At 37.4% G+C, this 27,909-nt stretch overlaps 1 protein-coding gene across 2 annotated transcripts in view; it reads right to left on the bottom strand.

Annotated features, from left to right (window-relative positions):
• ADCY8 (adenylate cyclase 8) overlaps positions 1–27,909 on the bottom strand; it is a 122,476-nt gene that overhangs the window by 12,637 nt on the left and 81,930 nt on the right. The window contains exons 8-14 of one of the 2 annotated variants that reach the window (XM_061374090.1): positions 25,432–25,629; positions 19,660–19,760; positions 13,180–13,381; positions 9,853–9,942; positions 8,230–8,402; positions 5,437–5,518; positions 1,249–1,407 (exon numbers count right to left, since the gene is read on the bottom strand). In XM_061374090.1, the coding sequence (XP_061230074.1) occupies positions 1,249–1,407; positions 5,437–5,518; positions 8,230–8,402; positions 9,853–9,942; positions 13,180–13,381; positions 19,660–19,760; positions 25,432–25,629 (1,005 nt within the window). The remainder of the gene's footprint in view (positions 1–1,248; positions 1,408–5,436; positions 5,519–8,229; positions 8,403–9,852; positions 9,943–13,179; positions 13,382–19,659; positions 19,761–25,431; positions 25,630–27,909) is intronic. The other variant, XM_061374091.1, reaches the window with a different exon arrangement.

A 27,909-nucleotide genomic window follows, 5' to 3' on the forward strand; every position in this document is an offset into this window, starting at 1 on the left:
TATAATCAGAAGAGGGTAGTCTTGATTCCTTTTTGCTGCACAATGAACAGATACGTCTGGCAGTCTGAATCTTGCAACATCTGCAAACTCTTCATTATAAAAGATGATTCCAAAATTACATGAGAAACTCCCAGTTTCACCACACAATAGCCTTTATTCACAGATGATACTATAATACGTATTTGCCTTATTTCAGATAACGAGTAAGTGACTTACTGCTGGTTTCAGAAACCAGTTCTGAACTTTTCTTTATCCCTTCAGCAACCTTTCTTTAAACTTTGTCTTTGGAACATCCAGAGATTCCCTTATCAAACTTTTCTGTGTGTATTACGAATATTCTTTAAGAATATAGCCACAAACCAAGTTTCTGAAATGGGCATTTTATTAACTGCCCTAAAGAGACAATTCAGAGACAATTTGAAAATGTTCTCTTGGGTCTGAATATGGGAGAAGCTTAGGTCTGTTGCAGGCTGTTGCACAGATTTCTTCCATAATAACTGGCAAGGATGAAATAATATTTCTACAGCACTCAGCTATGTTAAGGTTTCAAAGGCATTATGTTAAATTCACTTATCCTTTTTAGAAATACTAGATTTTCATAGACTCATAGGCTGGAAACAACATGAAAGTAATCTAATACTGTTCCCACCCAAAGCAAGTCAAGTGTCTCACAGCCTTGTTCTGTTGAGGGTCTAGTATCTCCAAGACTGGAGATTTCAGAACCTCTCAGGGTCCCTCTTTAATGACCACTTTTCTGTTGTTTTTTTCCCCCTCATATCCAACTGAGATTTTTCTTCCAGCAGCTTGTGTCATTGCCTCTTGTCCTTCCACCTGCACACTGGAGAAGAGTTTTGCTGTCATCTCTATAAAACACTCATTAGATGAAGACAGTAGCAAAATCCTCCTTCAGCCTTTTCCTCTTAAGTTTAAATGCACCCAGCTCTCCTAGTCTCTCATCATGCTACGTGTCCTCACCCCCAGTCATGGTGGCCCTCCACTAGACTTGCATTAGGAGGTCCATATGTCTCCTACTGGTGAGTTCGAACCTGGGAACACCACTTTATATGTGGTCCTAGAAGGGCAGAACATTTCACTTTAAAACATGACTGTCTTTTTAATGTTGATCAAATGTAATATAAGGAATTGTGTAATAAATCCTATCAAGAACTAACCTCTAACCAGTTCCCAATATATTTGCTTTTCTTTTGCCAATCAGACAAAAGTATCATAAATAAAGCTGATACATACTTCATTATCCCGATCTTTCTCCAGGAAGTGACGAGCAACGTGACTGGGTAAAATATTCCGTAGCATGTTTTCATTGTGCTCCCTTAACTCCTTCATTTCATTGATTTCTTCTTTTGCTTGTACACGCCACAAAAAATCCAGCCTTGCTGTGTATTCAAGCTGTAGTTCCAGAAAGCAAAAAAAAAAAGGCAAAAATAAAACCTGACTAGATAAGAGTAGAGATTGTATTGTCATCCTGGCAGGTTACTCCTGCCATATATCCACATTCAGTGCCTGAAAAAGAGGTTATTTCTTTGCCTTGTGTATGGTAAATATCTCAGAGAAACCTTGGGCAAAATAATGTTTGTCATATTACTGCTATAATCAGTGGCTAGAAAATGCCACAAAATTATTCTCCTTTTAAACAGCTCTATGTCAGCTAGATAGTGGAGTCAGACAGGAGATAAGGTATTGGAAGATACTGGTATTGGTACGTAATAAATATGTTCCCATTTTCATATGTGTTTTTAAATGAAATGTGTGTAATGAGGAAATAGCACAAGGGTCATCCTAAACACTTTGCAGAGACAGGTAGCTTATGTCTCAAGGATTAGAATCTTTCAGCAAAATTATATATAACAGCCCAATGCACTCCCAAAGAGGACTTTCAAATCTGTGGCACCAACTGTTGGGACATACAGATATTTGTAATTTTTGTCTTAAAAAAGCTAGTGAAAGACATGCTCTTTGATACCCTCTCAAACTCTCTGTCCCTGATGCATTGTGAATCCAGTCTGCAAACACAATTTGTTATGTGCACAGTGGCAGTGCCTGACACCCTCAGATACAAACCAAAGTTAAATGGTTTTCAGTGTCGTATATGTACAGAACAAAAGGAAGGATCCTGCACAGCTTCTATATGCACATATATGTATTGTGTACTTATATACATATACAAATGCATATTCATATGTATATAAATGACAACTGACTGCTACCTGAATCAAGGAACATGCTGAAACATCATGTTGCTTGCCTGAGAGGCATATGTTTGTCAGCACATGGACAAGACCAACACAGCCAGAATTTTGGGGTGCATTAAACTGAAGGACACTTTAAAGCAGATTTCAACTGGTGACTTGTTAAGCTACAGCCTTATTGAAAATGATGGAGATATATCTGTGCGTAGTAAACTGAAAGAGAAAATATATTTGTGAAGTCAGACGCTATAACTAGAGATAATTATCAAACACCCAGCAGATCAACACATTATATCAGCAAATAGATGGATTTTGCATTTGGGAGAGACATCAAATGGTTTGCCAAAAAGTGCTGGGATTAAGGAATTGGTTGGGGTATAATTCACATGCCAAATTGAGATAAAAGGCAAGCCTGCAGTGGGTGGAAGTGACTACAAAGGGATTGTTTAGTGACTCATCCTGCTCACAGTTTTTGTCACCAGCAATGACCAATAGCAAACAGTTTAGACGAAATTGCAAAGCACCTTGCAAAAAGACTTACAGGTCCTTTATAGCTCCAGGGAGCTTTTCTTCCCAAAATACAAAAGTGGCCTTGGCTTTACATAGACTTCCAAATCCTGTGTGTTATTTAGTAGTGGCTTACTTGCCCTCTGGATGCTATTGCTACGTTTATAAACAATCTCTTTTTAGTTCTCATATTCTGATCTTCCATCTTGTGACTACTAATTCCCTAAATTAACTGCACCATAGAAACTGTCAGGAAAAGGTATTTTAAAATATTTTTAAGTTTTTTTTTTTTTTCCGTTTTCTTTCTTTTTGTTCTGGAAGGCAGAGCCCATACCATATCATAACTGACTTTTGTCTGATTGGAAACAGGCAACATTGACTGTAATTTTGCAAGAAGTTTTAAAGGTATTTTAGAGATAGGCTTAGAGCAGGAGTTGCTGGTGGATTCTGAGCTCTTTCTTCCAATATTCAACAATACTACAATAAGAGCTTTGAGAAAAACCCACAACAGTACAGTTTATTACAGCTGTACAGGAAAATTTCACATCTCTAGGCTTAGCTCAGAATAGCAGTAGCTAATCTTTATGTTTTAGATAACATCATTTCGGTTATTTAAAATCGCATTGTACCGTGAAATATTTTTCTTGCATCACTAGTGGGCAAGGGAGATTACCCTTTCAGTTCACAGATAAAAGGGTGTGCTACATATGAGGCTTGAAAATAGAACATTTCAAGAAGATGCTTTGCTGAGTTCTGATATTTGTTAAAACTAACAAATTGAGTTTTGGGTTTACTTTTTTATACGTAAAGAAATGTTCCTGGGTATGGTGGTGCCAATAAAAATAACTTTCCAACCCTAACTATTCTATGATTCATTCTGTGACTGTCTGCAACATAAATCTTGAACTGTCCAGGTTTTCTTTCTCTGATACATAGATCTATTAAACACTCCTAATTCCAGTAGTGAGTGAAGAAAATAGAGAAGATGTATTACATGGAAAGCCTAGTAATACCTATGATCTCCAAATGCTGTACAACCCCACCATTCTGCAGAAAATTACCACAGGCAAGGAAAACACAAGGTAAGGATCAGCATTTGATGGATGGCATATTCTTCCTTAGAGAATGAGAAAAGAGGATTTACATCCCAAAGGGACATCTTCAACAACTGAAAATAGTTTAACTCTGGATAAAACATGAAATTATCCTTTCTTCACTACACTAAAATGTCCTTCTAGATGAAATTTAATTTCTAATGAGGAACTAGTCTATTTAGTCCGATGTCATGTGACATTGACAAGATTACTTTTAATTATGATTTTATCACAAAAGACCTTCAAAATTTATTGGCTAAAGCACGGGTAAGATTTTAAGAAAATGCCAAGTGTGATTAGACAACTTTTCCTTGAATCTGACTTAGAATTCTGGGTGCAAAACTGGGGATTAACTTAAATTACAATGGACAAGCAACAGTAGTTAGTTGTTCAGAAATTAAGGGCCCATGAATATAATCTTACGAAAGTAAGCTTTTTGTAAATCCACTTAGAATGAGGCAGCTTTTAACGTATTCTACTTCAGAACACTTCTGCAGTTTGTGAAGAGCAAAGCTGTGCCAGAGGGCAGATTGATTGGAGTTAGCTGTGCTTCCCATCAATTCAAATTAATGATATTTTTTTTAATGTACCCTGGATGGAATTTTTATATATGTTTTTCAGTTGGCATTGGTACAGAGACCTTTAGGTTAACTCTATAATAAGAAATTAAAAAATACAAGAAAATGGTCCTGAGCACTGCCCTTGGATAGTATTAAACTGAGCAAGTGGCCCTGTGAATTATTTGGGAGGATATGCAGGAGTTAGCACATCTCAGGGACCATTTCCAAAGGCAGTTGAGTGCAACCACCGGTTTTATGGAAGGAAGATTAACAGGATGGAAAACAGGTCCCTTGGCTAGAAAATCCATTTAAACACCTCGTATTGGACTTCTGTAGAGACAGATATTTGCACTCAGAATCGTGATCCTGAAGAGCATTGCCTGCATTCTGCCTAATTCTTGCTCTACATAACACCTTTAGTTTTCTTTCTTACTACTTGGTCTCACTTATGATGTTTCCCAAGCCTGTAGGTTTGTATCTTTGGTATGTTAAGAATCATTGGGAATATTATATAGCTTATCATGCATTTGGGATACCAGTCATAAAGCTCTGAGACCCCTAAATGCTGATTGTCATCTAGGTCCACGTGAAAGAATTTTTGGAAGTGATCTATGACCTGAAGAAGTTAGTGGTGGTGCTTAACTGCAAATTTTTCTCATTACCTCAAATCTGTTGTTTTTCCTTTATGAACACACTAAGCTGTTGCATGGGAGTTTTATTATTTTCTGTTTGTTCTCCCTTTCTTCATCTCAATTTTATGCCTTCTCAAATGCACTGAAGCAATAAGATGCCATGATAAATGATGTCCTATTTGTTCCTTCAATTTCTATTAGGAATTTCAATATAACTTGTATATTGCTGAATAGCATGTTGCACATATTCTTTAAGAATGCTGGGCAGCATTTGAAGTGGGTTTTCTTTAATCAAATTCTGCATAGGCTTTATTAAATTGTTAAAGGTCGTATGCTCAAGAGGATAAAAAGGCAGCTGGTATTTTGAAAGTGATTATTGTCACATCCTGTAATTGCAAGTGATATAGGGAATGGTTAAAGCAAATGTTTGCATTACCTGTTGACCATGATAAAATACGGCTAAAAGGAACATTGCCATCAGTAGTAAAGATGCCTCCTTTGTACCCAGGAAGTCTGTGCTGGAAAAAAAATCCAAAGCAAATGACAGTTATTGATTTTCAGTATTGCAATTGTTCAGAAGTTTCATTTCATAATGCATCCTGGTGCTTTTCATTGCTCTTTAAAAAATCCCCTCCATTTGGGAATTTAACTTAGCAATAATTAGTTCAAGAGAAAAGGAGTGTAATTGGAGTCCTCACTGTTTGGAGACAAATGTATTAAATAACTCAACTGTAGCCTACTGTAGGTACACAGATGGTGATGACCTTCCTCTTTCAAATGTGATAGTCAAGCTGCGTGTAAGGTGGTCTCTTCTGGGAGCCTGGTAAACAACCATGAACACCACAGCCTCTTCAGAGTACAGAGAGTGGGATCTGGATGGGGAAAGGTTGAGGCCAGAGATGGGAAAGGCAAACTTCTAGATTGTGAACGTAAAAGCCCAGTGAATTGGCCTGGAGATGAAAGATGAACCCAAACACAGATTCTGAAAGTTAAATATCCCCATATTGGGAGAAAACTTTAGAGGACAGGTGAGTTAAGGGAAGAGGTGTGGATCAAAGGGGAACCAAAGAAATGGCAAATAGTAATTAGGACTGGATTTACTGAGCTGCAAGGAGAAGCACAGAGAAGAAATGTCTGCCTACTACAGGGGAAGTAAAGGAAACTCCTGCACACAGTAGGGAAGCAAAGATGAGCAAAAAAGGTGCTGGCTGTACAAAATCTGCTGTATGAAATTGCTGAGGTGCTGTGTGTGGAGCATGAAGAGAATGTGACAAAATAAGGTGAAAAGTGTTCAGAGCAGTTAAAGGTGGTTCCAGATATGAGGAAAAATCACAGTTATGTGGAAAGATGAAAAAACTGAAGTAAGTGAATATCTCTGTAATGTCACGGGGTTTTAAAAAGACATGTTTCCCAGAGGAAGAGACATTAATTAAGAGGATGGGGAACTGACAGGGCCAATCTCATAGTTAAAAAAAAAGGGAGAAAGCACTAAATTTGAAGATGAATCAAACATGGATACTTGGAAATTATTTTGTTGAAAGATGAGGAAATGATTAGCGAGTGCTTAAAACTGTGAAAAAGAAAATATAATAAAGGAGTAAAAAATGAGCAAAAGTTGGAAGAGACTTTCTGGAACTCTTCTGTCTACCTCGATATTCAAAAATATGTAAAATCCATTTTCCATAGTAATTTTGAGAAAAAGATCAGGTGATATTTGTCAGAGCAGGGGTCCTGTGACTGACAGAGAGAGAAAGAGCAGAGCTTGATGGAGACTAAACCAAAAGGAAAGTATTTTGAGAGAGCCAACTCAACTGACTTTGTGGGCTTAACAAAGAATATACCGTGAGGAAATGAGCCACTATGGGATGAGTCAACAGTATAGAGCAAAAGACAGCAGAAAACATCTTTGTCATCTAAAATAATTTGGAATTCAAATGTCTCACATTCTGAAGTTGTCTGAAATAAAGCCTACCAAAGATTTTATTCCAGAAGAACCTCTTGTACACTGACCAAATGCAACAGCTTCAAAGGCCTTAGTTATGAACTCATGTGGTTTTGTGTATTGTGTGATGTACCTATAGCCACAAATATGTGAGCTAGATAAGTTTTGGTGAGAGTTGCAAAACCTTTTATTCAACTAATTGGTATAGCTAAGAAAAAGGTAAGTTTCTGGGCACACAGATCTGAACCTCATCTTCCCTAATGTCAGAACAGAAGTTCAGATCCTTGTCCTGAGTGTGGACTATTTCAGCTAAGCTCCCTATCTCCTGGGTTGTTGGCTAATCTAGAGGATATTCTTGTGAATTGAGAATTTTACTGATATAGGGGATAGAAACCACTCTGAATTCTCAAAGATTTTCATACAAGGGAGAATCTTTCTTTACCATGCTTGATTAGTGACAATAATTAAAGACAATGAACATGATTTCTACTTCTAGTTACTTAGCCAAGGTGTTGCTTACTGCCATTTGTCGTGTTTACTGGGATCTGCTGTGAATATGCTGCATGTCATCATTATCTGTAGGAGAACAACTAGCATTAGAAAAAATAATCGCACCCCAAATCTTTAGTACCTGACTACTGTAGGAAGCTAGCAAGGAAAGATATGCTTGAAGATCCTCAATATGTATGAAGGTGTGGCTGTTGTGAGAGCTAATTGTATTGCAAATCCATGCTTTTCTGTTACACTGGGGATCTTCGTTTGGAATGTGCTGACAAGAACAAGCAACTGCCATACCAAATTGGTCAGTTATTAAAGACTGAAGTGTTTTTCTGAATGACCTAAATAACTGCTGCTCTAGAATAAGTTAATGCAACACTTAATGCATCTCTGACTCTGCAAATTACTATGGTTCTTCTGTCCTCCTCTTCAACTCCTCTTGCTGGGAAGGAAGCCTGGGAGGAGAAGTTTGTTCTACAAATGCATTCCTACAATGGGATCGTCCCTGTATCTATTATATCTTTTGCAACTAGATGTTATAGTTTGGCTTTTATTAGATTAAAAACCTGCCCCTAAAAATAAATTGTTCACTCTTGTTTTCTTAAACTGAGGTGAGAATTTCAGTCAGTATCTCTGGAATTTTCATGAACAGATGCAACCAATGTATATGCATTGTAATACATATTTGTAGCAACATGGATAAACTGTAGGAGACATAAAAGTCAAATCCTGTTCAGTACCCATTACCTTATTAAAAAGCACCTTCCAAAGGGGGCTGTGAACACTTACTCTCCATTGTGGTTAAAGTTGTCATACTGAAGGAAAAGGGAAGCATAAATTGTCTCAGTCAGCAACGAATATATAGCAATCATGATGAGAAGTACTGCCAGCTTCAGGACAGAGTTGAGACGAAGAAAGACTGCACAAGTCACCATTGCCAGCACACCAGTGAAGACAAAATACTGCAGAGAAAACAACACTGGTTAATTTTGATGATCAGTGACTACATATGGACTCCACAAATGTCTACATAAATGACAAAAAAATCTGAAGTATTAAAAAAATTTGCTTTGAATTTCAGTGCTCAGCTACATCTTCATAGGTTATAGGGAACTTTGAAAGTAAGGGTTTTGCTAAAACAGAACGTGAAATTACAAATTCTTTATTTTGCAGGGCACCTGCATGTCAGTGGAGATCCTTCTAAGTGCTTTTATGGCATTCTCATTGTAATAGAAGGGAAAGAGAGTTCAGTTCGTTAAAAAAGAAAGGGAGAGATGCTGCATGTAGTAGTTTTTCAACAAAAAGCCAACTGAGAGACAATAATTTATATTTCTTCTAAACTTCTGCAAGATCCACATTAATGAGGGTGGAAGAATAATATTCCAGCTTTAATCCCTTTCCCATGCTACTTGAAGAGAGGATAAAGCCACAGGTTTGGGTGGGGTTTTGTTGTGATTTTTTTACATTATTTTCAATATTGCATGTCTACTTAGTTAAATTATGCTCTTAAAATTTGATGTCTGGAAGTTTTATTCATATATCATTTCCTAATCTTTTCAGTGCCTTGTTTGCCTCAATAATTAGTCATCTGTCAAATGCAATCCATGCAGTTGATACTGGATATAGAGAGACAATCGTGGCCATGAGCTGTTCAGATTTAAAATAGCAGCATCAACACCCACAGTCCAAATGTAGTTTAAATTAAGTCCTATCACACAGCTTTAGGAGAGATTGCAGTCATTTTTCTGAGTACAGATTTACTTTAGTATAATTCTTCTGTGGTGAAGTCTGCATTCCTGCAATTGGCATCATACTGCTGGCTGTATTATGACACTGCCATATGACCTTCTAACCAATATATTGCATTTATTTCCCTGTCCATGGCAGGGGGGAATTGGAATTAAATGATTTGAAGGTTCCTTCTAACCCAAACCATTCTATGATTCTATGATTTATCTACACACATTGATTTTATTGCCTGCTTACTCATCATAGAGAGGATTTTCTTTGCTCCAAATGCAAATTTAAATTAACTAAAGCAGAATGACTGATGGTTTTGCTTTGTAAGTATTAGCGTCCATTAGCTTCGTATGAATTAAGTAATGTGTTTTATTGCACTAAGCCCATCAAATCATTGCTGGATATGTTTCCAGCCTAAAGGTTCTGTATGAAGCACAAAGGTTAAAACTCTGTTAGACTGTTAAACCCCATTAGACTGTAAAGATTAATTCCTTCTGTAACCAGCCTCTGCTTCTTTTGATCAGCATATGGATAAATGCAAAGATTCAGCTTCACAGTGCTGTTGAGGCACCTGACTCTGCTACCAGTACACAGATCACTGATTCCATGTAGTGGTTGCCATGTAATCTTTGTGCATCTGTGCCGCAGATTCAAAAGTACCCTCGGAAATACCTCAGGATAGGAACAGATGTCTGTGGAAGACGCAGATGAATTGAATGTCTGGTTCTTCAGGGCTACTGGTTTGTCAAAATCACACCATAGCTGTGAAGAAAGGAAAACAATAAATAAATCAGGGCTACATTGTGCACTGTTGACAAAGTGTTATTGTGGCTACTGGCTGGGTTCAGGGATAGAACTGGATGGTCTTCTGCTCTCAATGCCAGCTCCCTAGCTGGCACCAAGGACTAAGTTGACAGTAAGATGACATACTGTGGAGGTGAAATGGAAAGGGAGGAGCTATAAATGCTATAGGCATTCAGCATCTGGATAGATTTCATATAATCTCTTGTTGCCAAAGAGGAAAGATGAGCTCCTCTGGGAATTTCAGAAGACTGGTGGTTGACTTTTTAAGAATTACCCTCTCAAAATGCTGATACTTTTTTACAAACTATTGAGAAAGTTATTGAATTGGAAGCATAAAATCAGATTTAATGTGTGCACTTGTTTGCAAGCATTTTTTTATGCTACATTGGAAGGAACAATGTTATCCTTCTATATGTGGGACAAAATACCATGATATCATGCATTATGGATTGTGCCAAAACATACTCTGGTCCCAGAACTGCAGTTGTGATGCCTAGAATGGAAGAGAATGAAAATTCATTCATAAAACAATGGTTTTCAGAATATAATACTGTTCTTGCTCTTATGACCTGCATTCACTTTAATGGCATTTCAAACCAAGTATATTAAACAAAACATCAATGCTGAGTTGCAATACATCATGGTATTAGAACACAGGAAAAAAAAATCATTAATAGTTTCTTATTTTAGTAGTTAAAGCAGATGGAGTCTCATGTTACATATATTAATCCAATCTGGATGCTTATACAAGGTCATTTCATCAGCCTGGTATGTACAAGCTAGTTCCTCTGTCTTTCTTTCCAACAGATTAGAGTTTGTTTAATTAAACCCAATTTCTTATAATTAAATTCTAATGAATTTTGAACTTGGAACTCTCTTGTTTGTTCTTTCAACAATTCAGTCATCTCTGCAATGCAGCAACATTAGCTAGGTTGTCTGCAGTCCTCTGTGAGAACAGATAATTATTAGTAGCTTCTGAAAGTTTATGAGTTGTACAGCACCTCTCTGCAGGGCAGAATGCCATGAAAACCACTCTGCATGCCTTTTAAAAAGACCTTCAGGATCAGAAACTTCTTTTCTGATTTTATAACAATACGAATGCACTTGATCAAGAACCACAAGACTCATTTGCTCCCCTGGTGAAACTGAAGCCTTATAGCTCTTGTTAGAAAACATCTTTGTCCCTCCAACTAGGTGTATTTAAATTCAGCGGACACTGCAAGACTGAGCTACATTACCTGTTCTTAAATGCATGCAGGTCCCTCCTGAGCAAATTATTATCATGGCAGAATTTTGACATACAGAATAATGAGGTTTTATGAATGTTGTGGTTTAATGTAGGGGTTAGGCCTTGGTGACTCAAGTCATTGCCATTCTGAATTTATGACAGTAAATATAACTGCTTACTGCTTTATAGAAACCCAGTGGCATGATAATAAAAGGAATTCTGTTTCTTTTGACTGTTTTAGAATTAGCCATCCTACCACACTGAGGTAGACAGTCTTAAAAAATAATACACTACAAGTCAGAGGAAAATCTTACTGTCATCATATCCATACGAAATTGGGTATGGATAGCCCATTAGAGATCAGGCTGTTTCAAGATCATGCTTAATTCCACCTAAAGCTTTCTTGACAATCATGTCAATCATGATTTGAAAACTTCTAAATTCTACAACGCATCTTAATGATCTACACTATAATGGACCACTGCCCTCGTCTTCAGGATGTTTTTAGCCCTACTGAACTTCCGGTCATTCACTGTATTTATATTTTTTCTGTAAGGGTTGTGATCAGTGGCTACACTCTTCTTTCTCTCACTAACTCTCCTACCAGTGATTGTGTGGTATCACTAAAAATCCCAGACAGATGTTGAGTCCCTGGGTACTAGCAACCTGAATTCAGTCATGGAAAAATAACAGCAATATAGTATAATAAGGTCTTGTATCTGTTAGCAAAAGATAAGGCAAACTCTTGAGGTATCAGACTTCAGCATATTTGCTCCAATGATAGAATCATAAATACTATAAATTTTTACAGGATAATTGTTGATGCTACTGTGTTGTTATAGTTGCTATTGTTTTTACTGTCAGTAAACACTTCCCTGGTCTTGTCTAGAAGAAAATAAACTACAAAGTTTAGATGAAAAAGCACTGCTATATCTGAAGGCAAAAACTGCCCTACAGGACAAAAGTGATTAAAATGTGAATTTTAATCAGTGAGATATTTACCTGCTTGCCTAAGCCTTCAACATCTGCCAGGCTATCTGGCATGATAATCTGCCTAATTCATGAAAGCTGTCATCTCACATTTCTGAAGACATCAGGATAATAAGGGATCTATTCCATTTGCATACAAGACCCCATCCTTTTACCATGTGTACATGGGCACACTGTGGTCAATTACCACAGCTGCTAAGTAAACTACATGCATTTCCTCAGATACACTGATAAACTTTGCTTTAGATTTGTCACTGTGGATGTGCAGATGTGCAGATGTGGAAATTAGGAGCCCTCAGTGGGCACTCGATGGAGAAAAATCTCTTACTGGGACCAGTATAAATGAAAGAAATCTGTGGGCATTCCTGTTTTTTTGCATTGACTACAAAGAAAGCTAAGAGTGACTATGCCCATCATTTGCTACTTCAGCTAAGGTAAATTCAAGCCGAAGGGTTTTTCCAACCACTAAATGAGCAAGACAAGACATGTTTAGAATTTATGCCTCTTAACTTCTTTTTTGCGTGCTGTGATTAGTGGCACGGTTTGACCAATTCCATCCTTTTTTGGAGGTATTTTCTGGGTTTGTTGACACTTCATATTTTTTGTAATCTAATTAATGGGAGAACTGTGAGATGAAGAATTTAATATCTGTAAGCATTTCTTGTATTGACAGTCTTTAAAGAAGCATATGTTTGAAAATTGCAAATGGTCCTTAACAGGTAAATACATTGAACAGAAAGTAGCAAAAGGGTTTTAAAGGTAGATGACACTCACAAGGGAAAAATAATTAGACATTTCAGAAATACATAGTTTAAGCAACAGATTTAATTTCCTGAAGCTGCCATACGGTGCCTTTTTAAATATATTTAAATTATAGCTGGCTTATAAACACATTAGTTAACAAGTCCTGTAGCAAGATTAATAATTTAATAATCATCATTTCCTGTATAATATCGCCTGGTTCCCTATAAGCTTACAATATTGATGATGGCTCCAAGAAAATTAATCAGAATGGATGCAAAGATAATGACATTCCTGGCCAGGTAGGTCTCATTAATCCAGCAGCAAGTTTTCCGAAGCATTAAAGGTAAACATTTGTAATCCTCTGCCGTAGTGATTAACACAAGAGCGGAGTGCAGCATAATCAGAATAGAGAACTGAATGACCATTGGTATCACCCTAGGGAAAACAAAGAAATACAGTAAACTCAGCATTAAACCACAGCACAATACTACCGCTGATCAAAATAAATCCTCATACAGTTCAGACTAAGAAAAATCATTTGCCGTAAATCTGAGACAAAAGAACACCAGGAAATAAAACAGAGAAGGCAAATATTTTCTCATATTCCACAGGTCTGCCATTGCTTCACATGGCTTTTTGCTGAGGAACTGCTGTTGAAGACACAAGCCAAGGAAATAATTGATGATGCCTCCATCGGTTTATATAGAGTGTGAGTGCAAGCATACCCTTTCTTTTAGTACTCAGTTGCCCCTTAAGCTTCTTTCAGAGCAAATCTATTTAGCCTGTAGGATACGGATGCCACTTTTGTATGAACCAGTTCCTACTCTAGTGTGTTAGTTTGGTAGGATGTTATTTTGAATACAACATAACACAGGTCTTAAACTCATACTATACCAAGGGTCATAGATATAAAGTGAATACAATAAAGCAGCCTGTTTTCTGGAGTAAGTCAGTATATAATAAATGCAGAAATGTAAGATTCCTCTCATTTTAAGCTGCAGCTGAGAATCTTATTGGCTTCTGAAAAAGCAACTGATATACTATGTTCATTGAAGTAATTTAAAATATAAAGCGTAGAAACAGGTGTTCCGTGATCCGAACAAGTTTAAATAAAACATGTCATTTGGCATACCCTATAAATTGTATTCTTACAAATGTGATCCTTAACTATTGCTAAGTGCGTATACAGAATATAGGTCAATACCTTTAAAGCCTATGGTTTCCTCTACTGCAACTTTCATCATATTTTTTCTAAATTTATTCTTTTTTTTTTGGTTAAAAATGGGACCTGAAGTCAATCAAGTATGTGTGGTTGGGAAATGTAGTAAATTATTTTATTTTGCTGAGAAGAAAGCAAGCAGAACTTTGGAAGTCAAGTTTCTTTGTCCCCACTCCTGCACAGTTATAAATAAGATATATATGCATAAGATGATATTTTTTTTGTAGCATCAAGTTATACTACAAAACATTTTGAAATGTGAAAAATGTGAAAAAACATCAAAATGGAAGTTCTATTCCCTAATTAATTGAAATAAGATGAATTACACATTAACTTTCCTTGAGAGCTTTGTGTGGTACTATGAGCTTTGACACTGTTCTGATAATGTACCATCTACATGAAATGTTATCTTACACTTGGATCAGCATTTCAGTCCATCAAGTTTTGTCAAAGTTTCATGTGTGAGTTGAATACAGGACACAAAAGGAGCTTCCTAAAAAAGTCCCATCCTCTTCACGAAATTCACCCAGAATAAAGCTTGCTTTTACAAAAATGAACAACATAGCCAGTAAAAACAAATTGTATTGTGAAGAGTGAATAAGAAAAAAACAAGACTGGAGCAGGAGCCACAGAATTCATCCTGTGTGACTAAGTTTTGTGGGAAGAGTCTCAGGACTTGCTCGAAGTCCCAAAGCTACCAAATAGAGACACAATGCAACCATGACTTGAGAGAAACTTCTCTCTGTGAAAATACACAGAAAGCCAAGAAAGAGGCAGTCAGTAAAGCCGTGGAAAAGCTGGACAATGTTCATGGAGAACTAGTCAAGGGAGTCAAGAGAGCTCATTAAGAGAGCTGTGTAATTTAGGATACATCTTACTGCACAACAGCCTTTTAGATTTATTCAGGTAGAAAGCACCTTGAGATCTACAGACGGACCTGTTCTCCAGTGGCTAAACTTTGAACTGGGGTTATAGACAATGACAGATAGGTATATGAAACAATTTTCTTCAGTTTCCCCACACCACAGCAGTATTATGCAGTAGCCTTCTTGCTTTCCAAAGCCAAATGGCTGAGAACCGCTTTGGGACTCATGGTTTCTTGCTGTATCTCAGATACATATAGACAATCTTTATATGCAGATGTAACCTACCACTTCTGCAGACCTAGCCTGACCTAGCTCTAAATGAAACCAAATTAAGGCTTTCAGAAAGATTAGGGTCAAGCCTCAGGAGGTCAGACCTGAGGACACAAAACATGAGTTCTTATTTTGGACTGCCAAATTTTACATGTAAGACCCAGTGCTATCAAATTAAAGGGAAATAAATTGAAATTAATAAACTGAAATAATGGGAGCACCTAGGGACCTAAGTCTGGGATATCAATCCAAAATGCAGCATAACCTGCTTAGGTTGCATGAGAAACTGTGGTCTTGTATTTGTTCATAATATAGACAACAAAAATTCTTCCACTGTAGCTGTTTAATTAAACATCAATGTGCTTGTCTCCTGTCTAAGCCTGCTTGAGATCAAAACAAAACTGAAGTCTGCACACCCATGACCTCCTAGAAGATCAATTCAGTATTTGTGCTAAGATTTTATTGGCTGCATGCTGATAGGATTAAGTACAGCAGAAGACATAGCCAAGGTCAGAGGAGTAGGAGCAAATAGCCTTAATACTCTTCTGTTTATGAACTTCCAGAGCTACAACACCTGGGTTGGGTCACCTCTTCATTCAAGTAGAGATACAAGAACAGATGCTTTTCTTTCTAAGGGTTCCCTTGCTGTCAAGATCAAGTGAAACTTGAAATGGAGCTTGTGCTTTCCCTCTTCCACATGAGCAATCACAAATCAAGACCCGAGCCAGAAGGAAGTATACACAAAACAGGTGTTGCAGATGTTTAAATGAATAACAGTGTATCCCTTCACAAGAATAACTCAGTGAAAAACAGATAGAAGCAAGAGTAGTTCAGCAGTCTACTCCAATATGATGGATTGCACATCTGAGCATATAGAAAGTGTATTGCAGGGAAATGAACCAAACTCCCAGGCCTCTCAGATAGAGAAGATGAATCACTGCAAGGTTGGCAAAGTAATGGAATGGCTTCATAGAGGATAATTACAGCAGAAATATGGCATTAATTTATGTCATTTAGAGTAATTTCCCCAACTCGATATGTCAAAGAATGAAAACTATTACAAAGATTTTTAAACTCAGTGGTGTGTCTGCTCTGTCAGGGAAAGGTATGAATGGATCAAATATTTATCCTATGGGAGTCAAATGGAGATAAAATTCTGAAACACCCGTACACAGTAGGTGATTCTAATAACAATTTAATATATAAGATTCTAAATAATCTTATAATAGGAAGATAATTCCCTTTTTTAACACATAGACTATGGCAACCTATCTAGGAAACTCCCTGAAGATCCTTAATAATATACGTTTTATGATGATTTAAATAATGTTTTCTTTCACTGAATTTCCAGAAACCCCCAAAAGACTCAGATCAGAAAAAATATTCAAGCATGTACTTCAGCAAATACAAAATTCCCTTCTTCTTCAACAGATCTCTGAAGCATTCATTGAAGGACTCTTAAAAGTGTTTGTTAGGAAATTGGTAGGTTACCATAAGGAATGTAAATTATATTTTGTTAACTGTTGCATGGAAATGATGTGATCATAGAATCATAGAATAGAATAGTTAGGGTTGGAAAGGACCTTAGGATCATCAAGTTTCAACCCCCCTGCCATGGACAAGGACACCTCACACTAAACCTTATCACCCAAGGTCTCATCCAACCTGGCCTTGAACACTGCCAGGGATGGAGCATTCACAGCCTCCCTGAGCAACTTATTCCAGTGCCTCATCATCCTAACAGGAAAGAATTTCCTCCTTATATCCAATCTAAACTTACCCCTGTAATGTCCTTGCATTTCCACTGAGGTAGTTCTCAGATATCTGCCAGAGCTATAAGAGATGAGTATGCATTTAGCTCCAAGACTCTCTGAATCCAAATGTTGTTTAACTTGGTGATAGCTTGTTTGTGTGCTCATAAATTGAGCTGATTTTAGAACTGGGACATGGGAAATTTGGGCTTCTGGATTATTTCCCCATTCGATATGTTTAAGCATATTGAAACCAATTAAACCCAACTAAAACCAACTAGAAACCCTTTATCTTTTTATTTTAGGGCAGCTCATCTGTTGATCTCCGCTCATTTAACAGGCATGCTTTTTTAAGACCCAAACACACTTTCTGAAGCAGAGCAACAGAACTTGAAAACGAAGACTGAAATTTGCCTTCTTAAATGTTGACAGTGATCTTCAGCTTCTGAAAGAACATAAGCACTGCCATAAATCACCCATGCGGCTTCAAATCTTCTCAATCTTCTCTCACAAACGGGATAATGGTGAACATCCTTTCCCTAAATATCTTCCCAGGTACTGGAAATCAACCTTTAGAGGTATTCTTGAGGCCAAGGTTCCATACTTTTGTTTAAAAACTTCTGCTAATCTTATCTCTTAGGGATTGATTTGACCTTTACTTGAACTTATTTATAGTTACGACCCCATTAACATTCGGTGACAAAAAGGTCCCCAAAGCATTTCTGAAGTGCAGGGAAAAATAGCAGACCACTGTGGAACATGGGACAATAGGAAGAAGGACAGTTGCAGGCAATATGGCTATGTGACTCCTTCTCCCCTAATTCCAATTGCTCCAGACACCCTCACAAGAATTAAGAGAGATGAATCTGTGAAGGTACAAAAAAATGTCATGGTTTTTTTTGTTGGTATAGCAATGATTGATATAGCAGCAGAAATTTTTTTTGGAAAATGTGTTCCATTAATAAGATCCATAAATCTTCTTGTATATACTGAGAAAAAAAAAAAAAAGAAGTAGAAGCTATCAGAAGTGAAGGATTTAAAATGTGTACTGGGAGAAGAACTTTAAAAAATCAACCAAACTTACTAGTATCAGAGCAATATGGCACATAAGGAACAGCAGAAGGTCATGTACTGTTCTGGGTACTTCCCTAGCTGAGAACTACAAAATACATGGGACACCACTGCTGCAGACTGCAGTTGCCTGTCTGCTTCTAACCAACCTATTGCTATTCTTAGATGCAAACATGGTGTACCAGAGCTTCCAGACACGATCCAAGAAATATTGCTGGATTAATGTAATATACAATGTTATTTCTTCTGGAGCACCTCCTGTATGAAGACAGACTGAAAAAGTTTGGGCTGTTCAGTCTGGAGAAGAGAAGGCTGTGTGGAGACCTCATAGCAGCCTTCCAGTATCAGAAGGGGGCCTATAGGGATGCTGGGGAGGGACTCTTCATTTGGGACTGTAGTGATAGGACAAGGGGTAATGAGTTAGAACTTAAACAAAGGAAGTTTAGATTAGATATAAGGAGGAAGTTCTCTACTGTGAGGATGGTGAGGCACTGGAATGGGTTGCCCAGGGAGGTTGTGAATGCTTCGTTCCTGGCTGTGTTCAAGGCCAGGTTGGACAGAGACTTGGGTGACGGTTTAGTGTGAGGTGTCCCTGGGCATGGAAGGGGGGTTGGAACTTGATGATCTTAAGGTCCTTTCCAACCCTAACTATTCTATAATTCTGTGATCCTTGCACAAATACTGTATTTTCAAGGTGATTCTACAGGCAGACCGTTAATGTACTTTTCAGTATTAGAAACCATCTGAGAATGAACATCTGGGCATTTCCATTTTGGCACTTACTCTGTCTGAAGAGCAAATGAGACCAGGGCATGTTTTAGTGGCAGTCAAGTTCTACAGGCTAGAAAACTGCTAGAAAACTGACCTTGGCTCTTGCACACACTGTGTTTGTTCTCACTATTAAATAGTAGACAAAAATGCCAATTTGTGGGTTTGATTCTGTGAAACGTGGATCTCAGTTATGTCACATTTTCTTCACCTTGAGAGTAAGTTGTTGCTTGGTCAGCCCAAATAAAAACAGAAATGAGAAAAAATCTACCAGTTCACCTCCTTGCTTCTTCTTAATGGCACAAGATTGCTTTTCCCAGCCACAAAGCCCGACAGTACGATTTTCTTACATGGCATGTAAGAAACAAAACCAAAACACTGATTCCTAAGGTGATTACCAGCAATTTTACTTAGCAAAGAGCCACTGTCTGGATCATGTTTTACTTCAACACTGGAAGCAGCAGGCCATATTATGCCAAGCTTCTGTAACCCAAAGTTTCCACTTAGTGGACTTCTGCTTAAAAACATAGCAACATAAAGTCAATAAACATAAAAGCTACATGCTTTTTTGTGCTGTCTCACATAAAAGCATGTAGCTGCAGACAATGTGATACAGAAGTAGTTAATATTGGTAAAAAAGTGAAAAATATTTCCACTTTCGGGAACAAGCAGATTTTAACAGTTCATTCCACATCAGTCCTAGAAATGTTATCCCAATGTTTTCCCAAGAGTGCCTTCAGGTGTATAGAGGTATATTTCTGTATTTACCTGGAAGAAGGAAGTAAGCTTTGGATAGCGGTGATAAATACAAGGACAATAAATGCACACACCAAGTTTGATTTGAATACTTCATCCCGCATTTGAGAATACTAGAACAAAAGAAAACAGAAGAGCAAATTAGCTGTTAACCCATGCAGTACTTTCATAAAGACTGGTGCATATAGGAAACTTTGAGAAAATTAGCAGGAAGATCTAACAAATCCGTGATCCGAATTTGGTTTTAAAAATGAAGCTCAGCAAAGAATCATTTATAAGCTTGTAAAATACTTCATCCAAAAGAAAAATATTCTGTAATTTACAATGCAAAATTGTTTTACTTGGTTGCCTCTTTTTCAAAATTCTTTACTTTAAATCCCAAGTAGATACTAGGGGCTAGAGATGTTGGATGGAACACTTAATATTTAATAGCTTATTAAAATAGTTAATAATCAGATATCATGGGCTTCCTCACCTGAAGACAAACAGTGAAGTCAGCTGCAACTCTGCATGCATGATGTCACAGAGGTGTCCATGCTGCCAAACTGAGACTATTCCATTCTATCTTTTACTTATTTAAGAAAAGAACACAGAATGGGACATTCTGTGATTATCTGGGATGTGGGTCATGATCTCTGTATCCTGACTTACCCAGAGGCTGTGCAGAAACTTGTCATTCTCCAAGGAGAAAATGAAGGTATTATTATGTAAAAGTGCATTTGAATTGCAACATTATTATGATTTACTGTAACAGTATTTTTTCTCCAGCATATCAAACCACTTGAAATGCTAGCAGGTTCCCCTTCTATGGGAGTTACCAAGAAGAGGAAGAACAGACACGTCAGTGGATCACAGTAGACCAGTGAAAGCGGAATTGGTACCCAAGTCCTCAGCTGGCATTTATTCAGCTAAACTCCAGTTGTTAACAGTAGATGAAGATTGGTCCATAGACACATTTTTGTAAGCCTATTTATCCTGTACTGATGCCACTGAATTTCCTTCACCTAACAAAGAATCCCACAGATGCCTTGGCCCAGTTATTTTCCTCCTCTGCACAGTATTCCATTTTATTTAGTCTCTTGTAGTTTTGAAGGAGCTAGGAGTTGCATGCGCAGAACAAAAAGAAATGGGTCAAAGAAACAATAGAATCTTTCTCCAGTGATTTGGAAACAAGGCAAACTGCAGTCATAAATGCCTAGCAAGCACCATAATTGTGAAAAATTAAAGCCAATTAAGAAATGGATCAGGAACATACATTGGGAGAGTTCAGCTATGAACTGCTTTTCATAGGTAATCTGATTTTGAAGGAAAGTTTTACCTTAGTCTATATTCACTACATGAACCTTTGGTAGGGACTTAATCTCAGTTATAGGTATCTGATCAAAAGAGTCTCAAGCTCCTGAAATAGGAAAAAGGCTGCTTTCTTCCCTGCTCCCATTTGTTACGAGAGAGGGGGTTTATTTGCTGGTGTCTCTCATTTTGACCCCTCTGCTGTGATTATACCCTGTGTTTGCTGTTGGCAGTATCACTCTGACACGATTTTTGATAGCGCTCACAGGCAACTCCATTTTGCTGCTGGAAGCTCAGAGGCACTGATTTCGTGTGCAGGAAAACAACTGCATCAGTCCACTTAAATAATGAATTGGGGCTTTTTTTGGTTGCGGCATAAAAAGAAGTTAAGCAAAAAAGAGAAGCACATTCCTTAAAATACAACATGAAATCCCAACTGTTCCTTGGGGAAATTATAGCAAACTAATTGAATGAAACACAAACATGGAATTGCCTGCTGTGTTGAGCATTATGTCAAAAGGATGAATGCTGTTGGTCTAATCAGTAACAATGTCATGATGAGAAATTGCTAGCATCTCTGAGGCAGCACAAACACTAATGATAAAGTAAGCACTTCTGTAGCACTCTATCCCTTAATGACTTGGAGAAGTTATCAAAGGATAGACTAAACCTCAAGGCATTTCCATAAGTATGGGGAGGCATGTAGCTAACTATAGCTACGTAGTGTGGTAGGAAGAATCATGATGTGACCTACTCTGCAATGAAAGCCTTAGCAGCAACATTGCACAGACCTGCCTGCACCGATGTGACTTGCCTATGGTGTAGCAAAGGCTCATCCCCTCTTCTCATGTGGCTTGAGCCATTTGCCTGTGCTGCTGGGGGTTAGCTGAAACTGAGCTTGCACAAGGAAGTCAAAGTTTCCTCTGCCAGGTAATGCTGCTTATTCCCCACCTCTACTCCCTTTACTGAAGGCTGTTTGAAAAGGGAGCACTGGTAACATAATAGCCTTTAGATGTTCACCTAGAAAACATGTTTATGCACTGGAAAGTAAAGTTTTTGGTCTTATCCTCACTGCTGATGCTTGACTCAGGACCATATGGATGAACAGGAAGAGGGATTTTTTTTTTCCTTTTTTTCAGAACAATGCTGTTTGTGCCACTGGAAAAGCTTCTGCAATACAGGGGAGGAACAGAAGAAGATGTATCAGGAAGCCCAAGGTAGAAGAAGAGATGGATGAACTCCTGAGAAGACCAAAGGGTAGACACAGGTTCAGTTGTTGATCAGTTATGAAAAGGAAGATGCTGAACAGGTATAGAATTTGCCCAGTGTTTCTTGCAGACCTGCTTGCCACTGGAAGTTTTGAATTGAAGGAAAGCAGTGAGACTCATGTCTGCAAGGGTACAACATATAGGAAGGGCAATTTTTTTTTCCCTACTCATCTAATTTCTTTTTATCTTGCCTGACAGAAGTTCTGAAACAGAGAAACTCAGATATTTAGGTCTCATCTTTGAAGTAAGAAAACCTCTACTGTGAAATTCAAAGCCTTTTGATATTCTCAGCGTGCTTACCTCACAGAAAATATGTAAACACTTCACCTGTAAGACCAGTCTGATTTATAATCCTAATGTAAATATGTAGGAATACTTAGAATATCTTTATTAAAATCTTTATATTGGAAATTTTCTTTAACAAAAACCCCTGCCAACATGTGAAATTCCCTCCCCTGTTACTATGTTTTACCCTGTATGAAATATCATATCTAATATTCCCAATTCACTCATATTAAGTCAGAGCATCATGATAACATACTGGAAATCATTTAAAATAGTATCAGATGCTCCTTATGAGCTATCACATATTTGGAGCCCCATAGTATATTTTCATGCTACCATTAGAAGTACTCTCCTGTAATGAGACTTTTGCTTTATCTGAGATCATATTTATGAAAATGACCTCTAGTAAAATAGGGAGTGAATTCATACATAAATGAGATATAAAGTGCTAATGAGTGAAATACAAGTTAGTAGTGGCTGGTCCATTTAGGTAAAGAATCTGTAAAATATACTGCATAGGGATGCTACAAAAATATTCTAAAGAATGAAATATTATGAAATTCATATGGAAATATATATACTATATATATTACATATCAAGCAGATCAAGGAAATATATGTACTATATATACCATTATATCAAGGAGATAAACCATTCACTAATGCAACTGCTACTGTTTGCTCTGGAATCTACATTTTTCTATTACCAGAAAGGATATAGAGCAGTAGGATAAGAGAGGAGTGGGAAGATGTACCAATGGCTTAAACTACTGTGACATACCACTCATTTAAAACATTGTAAACCAGGAGCTGTGCTGGCTCCCATGGTAGTTTTGGGCATGCTGATTCTGGAAATTTGTTTTTAACCTCCTGAAACATTAAAGGAAATAAAATGGGACTTACATTGGTAGCATAAATCTGCTGCCTACAATTGTTTTACAGTAAAAAAGCCCCAGAGCAACCTAGACTGCTTAAACAGAAGTCCAGCATGACATTTCACATCTATTCAAGTCACCCCAAAAGATGTATGACCCCATGATATGGTAGTTCTCTTACTAATACAGGAGGAAGAAATACAGTTTATTGTTCACACGATTACTCAATTCTCCGTGGTTTGGGGTACAGAGCAGTAACACAATTCTCATTGAACAAAGTTAACTTTTCGATCAGGATCTGAGCTGTGGGCTCTGGTTATTCTGCCTACTGAGTAACTGCAGTCTGGGGTGAGACGTGCTTACAGTAAAAGGAATAAGTATTAGGCAAATGCCAGTGCTGTCTGAAAGTGTGATGTCTAAATGTGAGGGCAGAGGATGTTGCATAGAAGAAGTTACTTTAGTTTAGAGTTACCTCATACTTGAATCTGCCACTGCTCTGAACAGAGCTGAGTGGCAGCAAATGGAAAATGGCAATGGGAATTGTGAGGCCCGTAGACATAGACCGCCTTCTTGCTTAGCAACACTGCAAAGAGCAGCTCAAGATGCTGATGTAGAAGGTCATGTAAGAAGCTGCAAAATGTTAATGGTTAGAAGAAAACATCATTTTAGACTAAAAGGTCAGGGGGAGAGGAAAAGCAAAAGGCTGCTGAGAAAGCTTTATGAGATCCCAGTTTAAATCTGAGTTTGTTTTCTTTTGTTTTCTAAATGGGCAGGAAGAAGGGAGAAAGTGAGAGTAATACAAGATAACATGGAGGAAATAGCTAGTTTCTGTAGGAAACCAGTTCCGACATTATTTCTTTTCATGACAGCCTTTAGACTACGGTTTAACATTAAGGTTATTGGGACAAACCCATAATTACAGCACAGGAGAATGGGGAGGGAAGGGACATTTCCCATGTTGTCCCATAAGACATTACTCCTGCCTGTGATGAAGAGGACATTCTGATTCATCTCTCCTTAATCCCCACCACCCCTGTGCATTCCCCATCCTTCTTTGAGTATATTCATGGTGCCCGACCATCCTGAAGACAAGCAAGGAGATTGCTGGCCAGCAACTATCCAGCTCTTCAAGGTGGATGAACCACAGCAAATAAAGCAATGCTGTTATTTTTCAAAGCTTTACCTCTATGTAATGCTAAACCCCAGTCCATTTTAGAGGACAGAAAAATGGTTCAGTCCACTTTACTGAAAGGATTTTGTGTTTCTATTGCCTGTGCTTGCAGGCTGGGACTAACACTTAAGGAAAAACTGAATGAAAGCACCACTTTCCGAATATTACAGTACAGTTTTCCACGGGAAATGTCACACTGAGAAGAAAATCCATTAAAGCTGTTAAAAATGTTGACTTTTAAACAGACATTTGTCACCCAGGTGCAATTAAAAACTTTATTAATATTTAAAATCTGACCTATGTAATGTGCTGGATTAGAGCATGGTTCTTTTCTTCCCCATCCTTAAATTGCTGTTATATTTACCTCTTAGAAGTAGACATTAAAAAAAAAAAAAGGATGTTTGAAACAAAAAGTTGACATATTAGTTTTTACTTGAATTAAACACAGCAGTTGCCTAGAGGACATTAGATGGGTCCTATGACTAAATGAAAGAAACATATCTATATAAGTATAGATATATGTTTTGAACAGAGGTGTCAGTTTATTAATATGCTAAATCACCTTTTGTACCAAAGCAGCCTTTCATCTGACAGAAAAGTGCTTGTACTCAACAGCAAGTGAAACCTGGCAAACAGCTGTTGCTTTCGGAAGAAGACTTTTCTCAGTATATGTATTTTCCAACAATGAAACATAATCTCTGCAGCATTGCAACACCTGCATCATGCCACTGTCTATTAGGACTTCTAGCTCAGTCCCAACTTCTGAAGACTGAAATAAAATGAAAAAGAAGACCAGAATACAAACAACTCAAGCCAGAACCTACAGCTTCTCAACTTCAGTGGACATTTATTACAGTTCGAGTTGCGAAAAATGCAGCTACCAAGACTCAGCTACCTTATGCTCCAGGCTGGAGTCTTTAAACATCAGTGAAAAAGGCTTGATATGCTCTCTTCTCAATTTATCGCCACTCCGTAAGTCGATGGTGTGCTCTATTCGCTTGTTAATTTCCTCAGGCCCAGACTGGACATGCAAAGCTTGTGCAAGATGGTTTGGAAGCAGATTTATTGAATTTCTTGTTAGGGCAGCCAGAGTCTAGGGGAAAGCACATGCAAACAGAATAAACCTGCTGGTCCCCTTGGGTTAAAAATGCAATGTTTTAGTTCATGTTGCATTGCAAACCATTACAGCATTCCATGCAATTCATTCAATGAAATTTATAGAAGTGTAAAAAAATAAGTCTGTTCCACTAAACACATACAGTACATTAAGGGGAGCATTTTAATGCCCTCTTTCATACAGGTTTGTTGCTGCACTGCGCACTAGGATGATATTCCCCTTTCCAGATTCTGCTAATTAATTATTAGAGCATGCATGAGGAGAGTACACACCAAAATCACAGCACGGTATCTGACTCAATGGTGTGTTTTAACAAATAATAACAGAAGCTACAGAAAACAGAAGTCACAAAACAGAGGTCACAAAACTGAGTAATGATGTTTTTTCTTGATCGTAAAGTTACTGGATGTGTGTAGTTAAGGAACAGAACAGTTAAGGCAAGAGTGAAGAAGGTGACATTTCTGATTACTTCAGCTTGGGTTTTCTTCTTCACTACTGGTATATTTTCGCCAGTCTAGATTACAGTTAGGCTATATGATTTAATTTAACTGTAATTCTTATTATTTTAAATACTGTCTTGAATGCATCATTCCTTTGGTATTTCATTGACTAATAAAAAGAATAAAAAATAAATACTAATGCATAGCTTTGCAGAGAAAGCTAGCAGAGATAGTATGAAGGGTGCTTCACCTTCAGGAAAGAGTTAGACTGTGCTTTCATAAAGAGAATAACTCAATCCAGGTTCATGGTATCATTTCATGACACAAACCACAGTGAAGCAACACTTTTCCACTTGAATGGAAAAATCAACTCTACTACCTGTGATATTCCCAAGGATTAAGGAATGTTAAAGGGTGGAAAGGTGATAAACCTTCATACATCATAGCATAAAACATTTCAAAATTAATATGGATAAGAAACACACTTCTACTTGACAAATGTTGTCCCCATAGGTTCTTGCTAAAAAGATCTTCTGCTATATCTCCTACTGGGCATTGCTGGAAACAGGAGTTTGGGATGGGTTATCCCTAGATTTCTCTGGAAAGACAACTCTTTTGGATCATGGGATAGGTACAGCAAACTATATATGCAGATTTCCCTTTTTCACATTCAAGTTACCAATTATATTCTAATGAATCTTGGAGAGCACATTAAAACACAGAAAGGGGCTTAGGTACCCACTACCAAACCCCAAGGGACAACTTTCTTTACAATCCTAAAATAAAGTCAATGGATTCTGTAGTCACAGATAGTATCTTGTTTTCTCATATTCCATCTTTTGATGAGTAATTTAAAAGCCCAAAATGGAGGTGGAAAAGGATACCAGGATTGAAATCTTCTGTCTATTTAAGGGAACAGCAGAATTCCTGTTTGTTTTAGTAGAAAAAAGTATTCAGTACAGATGGTTTGGCAAACCACTCAAATGTCCCCATCTTCTGTGCAGAAAATCAATACCATCAGCATTTGAAGAAAATGAATATTAAGGCAACTTTTCTCATGCTAAAATTTCAGATATGCCTGGATCTATATCTTATCCTTGGTGTTGAGGTGGAAACTAAGGTTAGAGCCAAATCCCAGAAAAGAAATCTACTGAGTCAACTGGATAAACACTATATTACTACACACTAAGACACTGTGTACTAATACTATATTACTACACACTAAGTTTAGGTATTCCTATCTCTTTTAAACTGAGCTATGAAGAAAAGTTATTATCAATTTGTGGTGGTGAAATCACACAAGTGTGTCTGAGTCACTGTTAAACCATGATACCAAATCAGATGAAGTTGTGTGCATTAATACCTCAGAAGTAGTTCATATTGTTATATATCCACTGAAAATGAGGATGGGGATGTTCCTTAATGTTTTAGCTGGCCATTTTTTTATATACAAAAAGAAAACCACTTCAATTCATCCAAGTAGATGACTACATTTTGCTTCACATTATATTTTAAAAACTGATTAATATGAAGAATTATCTTCTTGCTGAATGTCTGAAGTGATTTACAGTTGATAGTAGATGAACATGACATAATATCACCAGTATGGCAATGGTGTCAGTAGTATCTGTGCAAAACTGGACTCTGAAGTTACATTATTTTTAGAAGATAAAAAGGAAATACATGTTTGAGTTTAGTAGAGTCTTCTTTCCTTCACACCTATAAACATACTTATGAAAACTTCTTCCCTGTAATTAGTAATAACAACAGTGAAAAATATCATGCAAATTATTGTCTCAGCAATATTTTTTAACTA

This window comes from Neopsephotus bourkii, unplaced genomic scaffold (genome assembly GCF_033783945.1).
Source record: "Neopsephotus bourkii isolate Nb327-2 ecotype Australia unplaced genomic scaffold, CSIRO-AGI_Nbou_v1 NB_1637, whole genome shotgun sequence".
NCBI classification, from domain to species: domain Eukaryota; kingdom Metazoa; phylum Chordata; class Aves; order Psittaciformes; family Psittacidae; genus Neopsephotus; species Neopsephotus bourkii.